Here is an 11,387-nt window from a genome sequence, read left to right as displayed (position 1 = left end):
CTGTGTGGTTTAAAAGGGATTTTCGTATCGAAGTTTCTTTAAATTTTGTTCCTTTTATTTGTTCCTTTTAAATATGATTAACAATGATATGTGACGAAAAAGTTGTTGGAATAGCTACTTCATAATATATGGCAGAAAAATGCATCTTTTTAACTTTATACAATGAGAAATATTGACAAAACTAAAACCAATAAGAAGGTTGATCCAAACCTAACTTAAATAATCAAGTAGAATACTTTCTTTCATCGGTAAGTTTGCAAGTTTGAATTCTCTCTTTTTTTTTTGGTTATTTTTAGTTTTAGGGGTGGAGATTAGAACTTCTGACATTTTAATCAATGTTATATGTCTTAACATTAGCTATGCTCATATTAATAATGATTAAAATATTATTTTAGCTCTTGTACTTTTAGGTTTTGTTTATTTTAGTCACTGTACTTTCAAAACTTTCATTTTGACCTATGTACTTTGAAAAAGTGATCGATGAAAACCTTTTAATATAGAGTTCTTGATACATTTCAAGAAATATGTTAAATGTAGTATCATTAAAATTGTGATTGAAAAAATGAGTTACAAAATAAAATGAAAGGACCAATACCAATATACGATCACTTTTTAAAAAGATACAGAGACCAAAACGAAACACATATATATACTAACGAAAAATAGGAGAACCCAAAGAGAGAGAGAGCACGAAAGAAAAAAAGGACCACCAATGTTTTAAATGTTTTAAACAAACACCAATGCCCTAGATCGGTCATTAAAACAAGAATAAAAATAGACAAAAGTTGAAAGTACAATAAAAAAAAAGTTGAAAAAGTTGAAAAGTATGACAAAATTAATATTTTGATCTTCCTTTTTTCCATTTATAGTTATGACCTGAACTCTTCATAGGTATGACTTGGTTTTTTGTATTTTTCATAAATTAACTAAGAAGTTTTCTTGTTCTATCATCCAAAGGGGGGAAAAGAAGAAATAAGAAGCATAAATTAAGAGAGAGATGGTAGTCACAAGGAGAGTCTGAAAAGAGTTGAAAAAGATAAATGCAGCTATGGACATTTATATTCAAGAGCAACATCCCATATGCTCACATACAAATATATAAACCAATAAACAAATTACAGTTCAACAAATTTAAACATTTATCTTTTAGTTCCTGTAGAAGAATACTTCCTATGCTATCAAAACTTTGTACAGAATCATCAGATGAATAGAGCAAAAACAAAATGTTCCAGGAAATGCAACTCTCTCTCTTTCATAACTTCCTTTGCAGCACATCCCAGATATATGCAATTTCATATACTTATCTGCCAGTAGAAGATGAAATTGTCTTCAATTTATGATGATCTGAAACTCGTGGTCTTCCGAGTCCAAGTCCAAAAGCCGAGGGAATCATTGGCTTTATATTCGCCATGTCAGTGATGACTTTCCAAGAGATCAGCCAGTGTAATTTTCCCACATTTGCCAGTGTCTAGCCTGTCAAAGTTATTAGATATCTGCATGACATCCTTCTCTGAGACCTTACCCATCTCCTTCAGCTTGTATATCACATATTCTGACCTACTGCAAAATGGATACAACAAAATACCCAATGTGAGCTTACCCAGTTTAGATATATTTTTTTTATGTCAAGCTAAATGGGAGTTCTATGCACCCATTAGAGAAGCTTTGTAAAGCTCATAAAATGGAAATTTTTTACGTTTTCGCCTTGACTTAGCTATAGCTCAAAAGGCAAGAGGAACAAATTATATTACTAAATCAACGTAGATATATGTACCAAATGAGCAATATGCCGATTGATATACTAGCCAAACCTGCTTGACTGGGATAGTGGACAAAAGAACACAGGATTGAACAGGAGAATACAATTGGGAAGGAAAGCCTAACACAAATGTTGATTTGAACAAAGAAACTTAAACTGGTATCAGAAATCAAACAAGAGATCAATTTACATATTGGACAAAAAAACAATAATCAAGTACAATTTTGGATGACGAACTAAGACAAACCATCATCTAGCAGGGAGTTTCAATCAGAGTTAAAACTCAAACCAGTAGATATAGAAAAGTTAAGATAAAGATATTCTGTACTACGAAATGGAATAAGATTCCAACCTATTTAGCAGAATGCAGAACAAACAACATCATCCACTGAAAACATGTACAGAAGAAACCCTCATCAGAGATAAGTCAAGACGAGGAAAGCTAAAGGAGGAGAAATATATCATGGTTAGTTCATTGTCTTTTTTCAACTTGTATCAAGTGATGAACTATTTGCTATTCAAAACCTTTACAGACCAATCAACAGATTTTGTTCAACCGTGAATGGCATATTTAAGTGACTTACGCTACAAATATTGATAAAGTGCTGGGCAACTTTGGAGTGAAATGATTTCAACTTACAAGTAGCTCGAGGAGGAGGCTTTCACTGCCTCCTAAGCTCTCCTGATTTTTTGTTTGCTTAGTTATTTCCTTAGACAATATTTGTATGGTACTTTAGGTAGGAACCAGAAATCGAATTAATTAATGGAAATATTCTTTTAATGTCAAAAACGATTATAAAGTTCCAAGCACTTCGAGAGATCCAGATTCTCTCGAAATCAGCCCATTTATAAACACTCAATTCTCTAAAATTTACCAACTAATTGCTAAGGGCTAAAATTCTTAGTATTTCCCGACTGGTATCCCAACTCTTTCCTTTGTAACATCCAATAGTCTTAAAATACGCCCGTTCAATGTGTACATGAGTTTTGATTAATATGGTCTTTTTTCATATCAGAATCAGGAAAAAACCAACAGAAAAGCAACCGAGCTGTATCTTCATATTTCAATATTGAAAAGGTCATCCCTTAATTTTTCTTCCTTTTTAGATTAACTTTTCCAGAAACTTTCCAAAATTTGAAGCTGCAACTGCATTTTCTTGCTTTTACTCCATCCATGGTATAACAAAAGTAAAAACTCATTCCAACCAAATAAAAGTGCAACTAATTGCTTGACTTTTTTTATATATATACTTCTTCATATTTGTGAGTGTCCAATCAACTTGTGCGCACCTCAACTATCTCATTGGACAACCATCTAAGTAAATTGACAAAGAAACTTATAGGATATTAAGTAAAAAAGATTCACCAAATATTTGAAAACAAGAAAGAGTTCGTCTAAAAAATTCTATTTCTTTTCTAATAAGAGACTCGACTTTTCAATGACAGTATGATAAATACAAAATGAGATCTATGGTGTTCATAACAAAAGAACAATATTACCAAAGAGAGTAGGGAGGACGCACTAAGTAGAAGTATTATAATTAAGTCAAAGTCTCATCGTTCACCATTTCATGAAAAAAAATCCTACAAAATTCTGTCTTTCCATCTAAAAGATCTGTAATAATAGTAATAGCATGCTTAATTATGTCAAATAGAATGCTGAGTAGGACGTCATAAAGTATAAAAGTCACCCAGAGTTATTATGGGGTAATAAGAGAGAAAACATGAATGCACATTTAAGACAGCCATCATTTTGCATCCAATGGCTCTTCAAACACACCAAAGTAGGCAGACAATTACATAAAAATTATGCAAAAAATGCTCATGCATGTTCGTGAAACAATACAGTTAAGACTTCTCAGCAATCAGAATCAGAACATCCATTCCAATTTTCCAAGCTACTTCTCTAAATGAGTTTGACTGAATAATCTTAATGCATACCTCACAAAGCCATTGTTGTCAATGTCAGCAGCAAGAAACTCAGAGACAGTCATATCCTGACCAAGTATCCATTTCGCCATCATCCTATGCCGCTTATCCACTCTTGCCTCGGCTAAATAAAGAAATGCTCGAGCAACAGCAAGGGTCGACACAAGCAACCAGATTGAAGCAAAAATACGACCTGTCAGTGACTTAAATGCCTGATCACCATACCCAACCGTTGTCACAGACATGACCGAAAGATAAAACGAATCCAGCCACCCAAGGTCCTCAACAAAATGCATAACACCCATCCCAACTCCTATACAAAGAATCACAACACCTAAAGCCAATGCCACTTTCATTCTAATCCTCATTCTTCCCTTCTTCACATCAATTATATAGGATTTTCCAGACTCACGCTGCACCCCCCTCTTTACATTCCTTAACAAATAACTCTCCTGCAAATCAAGCACATAACTGACCATTCCAGAGAGCAATATATCAATAAACCCAAATCCCACCAACACGAACAGTACCGAGAACAGCTTCGTCGCCGTACTATTTGGCGTAATATCTCCATACCCAATGGTGCACATTGTCACAATGCAAAAGTACAATGCATCGACCACAGGATGAGTCTCGTGAGCCGTAAAATTGTCAAGATTAATCCAATAGATGAGCACGCCCAAGGACAGGTAAATAATTAGAAGAACAACAGCTTGGCGGATAATAGATTGGTTACCAAATTGAGGCTTGCGCTCCTGCGAATGGTTGACATCGTTGATGACCGCCATGGCAGGTGCGGTTTTGGAGCGGTGGAGGTTGGTTTTGGGCCATGCGTAATTGGAATCCACAAGCCAAGCCTGTTGGGACTGGGATTGGGATTTAGGGTCCAGAGGGGTTGATGGGTCATATAGAGAAGATGAAGGAGAGGATCTTGAGGAGGACAGAGAAAGCGTCAAGGCGTCGAATATGGGAGAAGCGTCCTGCGGAGAAGATGAAGGTCCAAAAATCAAGCGGTCTTTGAACTCCGTGGGCGTGAGAGGCAGAGTAATTTCGTCATTTTCAGGGAGCGGACATAATAGAGGAATCGGTGGTGGCAGTTTCGCTCTTGGGCTCTGATACGGAAGAAGAGGCTCTTTCTCCATTGGGATACAGCGATGGTTGACCCCTGAGGCCGAGATTCAGCCAGCACCCGCGAAGTTGCAGAACCAGAAGAATGATCACAATAAAGGGTCAAAACGAAATCGCCCAGGCTACGATTTTGAGCGAAGAAATTCAAGTTAAACGGACAAAGAGTTGGGGAAAGCGAGAGTTTAAATGGGAGTTAATTTGGAACAGAGAAGTTTTTTATGGGACCCGGAAGCTGAAAACCATCGAGAGAACCAAAAAGATCAAAAAATGAGAGGCCCAGTTGAATTATTTCATTAGAGAGCAATTACAACATCTTCCTCTGTAAGATTAACGATCCAGAGAATACAGAAATATGATCCGATTCAGAGGTTGAGAGAAGAAGAAGAAGAATCCCATTTCACGCGCCATCTGCAATTGGCATGCATTGGCATTGATTGGCAACCTGTGGATGAAGACAGCGTATGATTGGGAATCCAATTTCATTTCCCTTCTCCTCTGTCAAAAATTTTTTCCCCTTTTTGGGTTTTTTATTGAATAATTACAAAATTAGCTCAATAAAATATATTTGCAATCATTTATTTTGAAGTTTAAGAAATAATCAAATATAAAATACGGATCAAGTTACTGGTTCTTCGTAAGCCATGATAAAAAAATTACCTGCCACGTCACTTGTATGGAGATTTAAAATTACTTACATATTTAAAAATATAAATTTGTTAGGTAAATAAATAAGGAGATATTCAAGTTCAAATTTAAGTATCTTACTTTGTGATTGTCTTTTATTGGATGTTAATTTATTGATTTAAATATGTAAATACTGGTCTTTTATGTCCACGTCTCTAGATTTTTATACAATTTTTATGAAAGCAATGAATAAGTAAAAATAAAATAGAAAGTCAATAGATGAGAGAGATAAGACTTCAAAAAATAGATAATTTTTTAGGAATAAAAAAAATATATAGTCATGTTTGATGCATTGAATAGATGAGTAATTTTAATTACTATCAAGTAGCAAATAAAAATGGATCAAATATTATAAAATATATAGAAAAAGAGAGGATTGATCCTTTGATTTAGTAAGAACAAAAGTCAATTCCATCCACTAATGGCACTCAATTTTTGGAGCTTTAATGATTTTAGAATTCACAAAAAAAATTAATAAAATAAAAAAAATCAACACAACATCATTAATATCAACCTAATGAATATTAATAATTTTTTACTTAAATAATGTGAAATACTTATTTATAACATATATTTTATACAAATTTTATAGAAATATCCATGTAACGTTTCAATAAAATTGAGACCGTTTACATTTCCATTGATATTGATATTTGAAACCACCTTCCTTCTATTGAGAATTGAATATATATCTCACTTCAAACAAAATATTTTTTTTAAAATTACAAATTATAGCTTATCGGGAACGAGCTTCTAACTTGAGAATAATTTTAAGTATGGATGTTCTTTTTTCCTTTCTTTTTTGGTATTGTTTAAACTCTTTTTTTCTAACTTCAAAATTAGTGATTTGTTAAGAATCAAAAGTCACATGGACTATCTTTAAAGACGGGTCGCCTGTTAAAGATTTAAGAAACTATGAAGGAAAATCACTATCCTATCAAATAGAAGAACGAGAAGATAAAGATTTAAAATCGCACTTCATATGAAAAAATTCCAAATCCAGAAAATTTTCCCCCAACTCAATGATGTCTAAAGCACATATAGCAGCTTCGCTCCCATTTATCGTTTTAACTCTATGAAATGGACCATCAATAATTCAAAAAGATAATGGAAGTCATAGAAAAAATATAAAGAAGTTGGATTCTATACTACTCCAAAGGACAATCAGTGGCTGCCATTTATTTATTTATTTTTGGAGTGTGGCTGCCATTATTTACTACGAGATAAAATGAGGCAGGAAAGCATACCTTAAAATTCACAAAGATAACATTTTCATAATAAAATAACCAAATGACTGTAAACCACAATAATTACAATCATTTTCAATATAATATTAACCTGGAATATCCTTATTTTGTGAGGAATATTTTCAGTATTATTTTCCAATAATACCCCTATCCTTTTATCCACAGAGCAGAGATCCATATCCATGGCAAAGTTTCAACATCAAAGTCATAAATGGATTGATGTGACTTGGTATTATCAAAATAAAGACATCACATCACTACCCAAAAGATACACAGAGAGAATCCCACAACAAAGGGACAACAGAAAATGCTCTCAATTAAATAATGGGCCTGACTAAAGTACCAAACATATGCAAAATCTCCCAGGAAAATACACTTCGTACTTAGGGCTGTACAAAGAAAATTCGGTGATATGAAGAATTCGAATAACTTAACCCAAACCACAAGAGTTGAGTTGGATTAGGTAAGTGTTCGACTTGAGTTGGGTTAAGATTTTTAAGAACCGATCAATTTGTTTTGGTTAACAAGTTCAGAAAGAAAATTAGTTCAACTCAAACCAATTATCATATATATTATGTTATAGCCTTATGGAGTTTAATAGACGCCTCTAGATCTCTTGCCTCGAATTTTCATCTATCTCAAGGTCTCACTCTCATCTTTCTCGCATCCACCCTCATCTCTCATAATCTCACTCTCATCTCTCTCATGAACTTCACTCACATCTCTCTTCTCACCCTCATCTCTCATAATCTCATGAACTTGCATCTCACCGTTCGTCCGTTTGTCGCCCATCGCCCCTCTCTGTCATTTGTTACATCTGGACGTTCAAGGTATGTTCATTGTTGTTTGTGTTCAAGGTGCATTGTGAACTTGATGTAATGTGTTGTTAGGTTTGATTGTGAACTTACTGTCCAAAAAAAAAAGGGGTTGCATTTGACCCCTACTTGTACTTTGTACTTGTTTAACTTCCACATTTATATTGAAACAGAAGATGTTAATAAATGCAATTTCATCATTTAACATATAAACAGCAAAGCAATCCAAATCCATTCTTTATCAAGAGCTGTATTCTATTGTTCTAAATTCGTGGGAATTCATCAGACTGTGACATATCAGGCTCTTAATTGAACACTACACCAAGAATTGAAGGAAATTCAATTCCTCTGATCAATCACAAATAAGAAAGCAACATAATAGTTCAAGGTTAAGACTCTGTAACACAGCTTAATTGTTTGAAAATTTTTGACTGCAACAATTGTAATAACAGTAATACCTGCTAATTCTGAGCAGCTTTTGCATTCTGAGATGAGATATATGAGGGGATCAAGACGAAGTAGCAAGCAGAATACATAGATAACGAGGTAAATTTCATATCATGTAAGCGATTAACACACAACCAAGACTGCTGGTACATACATATATCATATAAGGTGTGCAATTCATGTCACTTGCTAATCATCATCCTCGAGAACGCTTCGACGCCTCTGTATCTGAAGAATCATGAACATATATGACAACCGTCAGAGCAAGAAGCAAGAACATATCATAATTCAGAAGGCACCCATAAAATAAGCAATGAAAACTCACAGTGACTTTAGTCTGTTTCGTGGTTTGGTTGTTGATCTGTTCTAGCAATGTTATAAGCCTCTCTTCCGATACCTGCAAAGCAATGGTAAAATCCATTTGTTTTCTTGATACTGGACTTTGTCATATTTTAGAGTAAATATAGATGTGTTTTCATCAGAAACACTGAAAAGAGATACCGTACCTTCTCTACAATTTGGCCCATCTGTGCAGCTCTCAATATAACATCTTCAACACCTCTTGCCTTCTCAGGTTTCACCAAAGCAATTCGAGCAACTGCATAACAGCACAGGAAAAGAAAAAAACGAATAGGCGAAAAAAGCCAGTAACCTAAGTTCAATGATGAATAACTAATGCATAAATTGCCCGTTCTACCTCATGCCAGATAAAAACAAAGCAGCAAGTTGATAAGGATACGATCTTCACAATATAAGGTTTGAGGCAAAATGAAATCCAGTATCATCAAACATTCGAAAAAAGAATATCCATATTCCATCTAAATTTTTATACTCTTAGCAATCTTATTTGATAACAATATTGTAAAGTCAAGAGCATAAATGCTAAAATCACAAATTTACTCGAGCATTTACAAGCAAGGCTGCAAAAAGTACACTTGACAGGTATCTGAATTCAATTGAACAATGATATACTGCAAAAGAGCCGTGGATTGAAATGGGCAAAAGGTATCCAATTCATGTGATGAATCATCTGAAACATTTTTTTTGCAACCACGTGTCCAAAAATTACATAGTATGCAATACCCATCACAACTAATTACCTATAAAAGAGAATATCCAATAATCACTGAGAAAAAGGAAAATGTTATCCATACCCAGCATAAACTCTCTAATCAAGAATGGTCCATAAAATGAAGAATTGCCTCAAAATTGAAAGTATGCAATCAGATCCATCCTTAAACTGAACCAATGAGATCTAAATCCAATTAAGAGAATCTTTTATTTTTCTTTCATTCAGGGTGGGAAAATCAATGTGGGATTGATGGATGAAGAACAGAAGAACACACTTTTAAGGATAGTTGTCCTTGGTCTCTTCAGAGTGTTTTTGTCAAAACTAGTTTCTTAATTTCATGATTAGCTCCTGATGAAAATGGATCCAAAACTTCAAACCACAGAGCAAGGAATAGATGCATCTTCAGACAATCAGACTTCAGAGACCGTACAGACCGTATAGAAGAAACTAGCTCTCTCCAAAGTTGAAGAATAAATTGCAATCAAGAACTTTGAAAATAAGTAACTTTTCTATTTCAACTTACGTCTTTCTCTTGCTTGCATTGACAAAATCTGACTAAGCATCATTTGTCTGCGTTCCTCTGCTTCACTGAAAGTGAAAATCATTGTTTTCATATGCATATTACAGTAGGACTTGAAAAACAAAAGTGGTAACTAAATAACAACTGCAAAATAATAAAAATAAAATTGAGAACCTCCTAGCATCTTCCTGGGCCTTCTGTTGTTCGGAATTATTTTGGCTTCCCTAATCATCAATAGAAGTCAGTAGGGATGTCAACGATCAAGTAAAATGTAGGCAGTTGCTACCATGTAAACAAATAGACCACAGCTTACCATGCCTCGCTGGGACATGAGTTCCTGCATTCTTCTTTGCCTGATTGCTTCTAGTTCAGGATCATCCTATATAAGAGCCAAGTATTTCATTCAAAATTATAACAGAGATAATAAAAAGGCCACGAGAAGGAAAGATAAGAGTTTATCAGATGCCAAGTATAGTTGAAAGCCATAGCAACTTCCTACTTTGATAAAGTAAGCATCTAAGCTTGCCTTGCCAAGCTAAGTAATCAAACTTATAAGATTGGAATCACTTGGTGAGGTCGTAAAATATAGATTTTTATTGGTCCTCTATGAGGAACTGAAGCAAAAATTTGACAGTGAGACAGACAGAGATTACGGTAAATAATAATAATAATACCAATAAATATTGTGAAGATGGACAATGATAAATTGATGGTTCAAATTTAAAATGCTGGTGCAAAAACTACCTAGCAGAGATCAATTTCCCTATCTTTTTGTGACATTTCTTGAGCCTTGACAACGCCAACAAGTAAAAACTTATTTTTCTAACCTGTCACCCTGAAATGAGTTATAAATAATACATCATATCTCACTTCATTTGAAATTGCAGTGTGAGCATGAATTTATCAAACGAATTTTTTCAAAACCAAAAACCACTCAATACTGTGCGCGTGAGTTTGGTTGGATACAGTTAACAAGTTACGCATAGAAATAGACTCTTGATTTCTAATTTAATCTTGGCCTCTTGAGTCATCCAACTATAATCGGAATCCTCACTAAGGGGGAAAACACAAGCAAACGCCACAAGATAAAAGCCAAAACCCAGACTAGGAACAGAAGAACTACTGCCAGAGTAAAACAGCAAGACCCACATTGGAAAAAACGGGGTTCGGAAAAATGAAAATCAAAGACTGAACAAAAGGGGGTAAAATTAAGTTGAAGCAACATTTGATTACATCGCAAACTGCAGGGTTTCCAAAGAAGATATAAATTGAATACAGGAAATTGAAACGGGCGAATTTACCATTGTTTCGGGGAGCGAGCTAACAATTGGTAGAACTACAGTTCAAAATATGTTCCTATGAGCCGGAGAGGCGGAAACGAAGAGACGGATTTCCTCGGTTACGCGTTTATGGGACGCGACCCACTTTTTCCTTGTAGCTCGTATCGAATCTCCTAATTTCTTATTTAGGGTTCTATTTTTTCTTTTTCTTTCTTTGAATGAGTGTATGAAATAGAGTATTCAATTTCTAACATTTTCATATGCATATGGACTTGACATAATCGATAGTTATTGTATTAAGAAAAAGGGAAAATTAAATAAATCGACATTTATATATCATCACTGAAATATATAAAATATGAAGAACCACTCACAAGAATAAATGAATAATGTTAGTAATAATAATTTTAAAGTTATTTAAAAGTAAAAATTCTTCTTTGTTCATTTTTTTTAACATCTTATTTGTTAATTTAAATATTGTCGATGAATTTAATCATTTTTATTAA

General features: G+C 34.1%; 2 protein-coding genes across 3 annotated transcripts; both read right to left on the bottom strand.

Moving 5' to 3' along the window:
• Positions 1-1,027: 1,027 nt before the first annotated feature.
• On the bottom strand, positions 1,028-5,345 carry LOC111012441 (two-pore potassium channel 3). Its single transcript, XM_022286589.2, has 2 exons — positions 3,701-5,345; positions 1,028-1,560 (listed from the first exon to the last, which is right to left on the bottom strand). Exons 1-2 carry the CDS (start codon positions 4,828-4,830, stop codon positions 1,413-1,415), a joined length of 1,278 nt encoding a protein of 425 aa, XP_022142281.1. The 5' UTR covers positions 4,831-5,345; the 3' UTR covers positions 1,028-1,412.
• A 2,545-nt stretch (positions 5,346-7,890) lies between these two features.
• On the bottom strand, positions 7,891-11,110 carry LOC111012456 (double-stranded DNA-binding family protein). 2 transcript variants are annotated; one of them, XM_022286613.2, is made up of 8 exons: positions 10,903-11,110; positions 9,915-9,980; positions 9,776-9,825; positions 9,605-9,669; positions 8,516-8,607; positions 8,335-8,406; positions 8,164-8,237; positions 7,891-8,047 (listed from the first exon to the last, which is right to left on the bottom strand). In XM_022286613.2, the coding sequence occupies exons 1-7, from the start codon at positions 10,903-10,905 to the stop codon at positions 8,199-8,201; spliced, it is 387 nt and encodes a 128-aa protein (XP_022142305.1). In that variant the 5' UTR covers positions 10,906-11,110; the 3' UTR covers positions 7,891-8,047; positions 8,164-8,198. The 2 variants fall into 2 exon arrangements, with proteins under 2 accessions (XP_022142305.1, XP_022142304.1); XM_022286612.2 differs by having other exon boundaries at positions 7,891-8,237; positions 10,903-11,109.
• Positions 11,111-11,387: the final 277 nt, after the last annotated feature.

Source organism: Momordica charantia (assembly GCF_013281855.1).
Source record: "Momordica charantia cultivar OHB3-1 chromosome 1 unlocalized genomic scaffold, Mcharantia_2.0 BLBB01000001.1, whole genome shotgun sequence".
NCBI classification, from domain to species: Eukaryota; Viridiplantae; Streptophyta; class Magnoliopsida; order Cucurbitales; family Cucurbitaceae; genus Momordica; species Momordica charantia.
The sequence above is the reverse complement of the archived record's forward strand: the minus strand, read 5'-3'. Positions and strand labels throughout refer to the sequence as shown.

Coding starts and splice junctions, on each gene's coding strand:
- LOC111012441 (XM_022286589.2), bottom strand. CDS start 4,830: ATGGAGAAAGAGCCTCTTCTTCCGTATCAGAGCCCAAGAGCGAAACTG. Junction 1,561..3,700: donor GACAACAATGGCTTTGTGAG/GTATGCATTAAG, acceptor TCCATTTTGCAG/TAGGTCAGAATATGTGATAT.
- LOC111012456 (XM_022286613.2), bottom strand. Junction 9,670..9,775: donor GCCCAGGAAGATGCTAGGAG/GTTCTCAATTTT, acceptor TTTCACTTTCAG/TGAAGCAGAGGAACGCAGAC. Junction 8,407..8,515: donor TGGGCCAAATTGTAGAGAAG/GTACGGTATCTC, acceptor ATTGCTTTGCAG/GTATCGGAAGAGAGGCTTAT.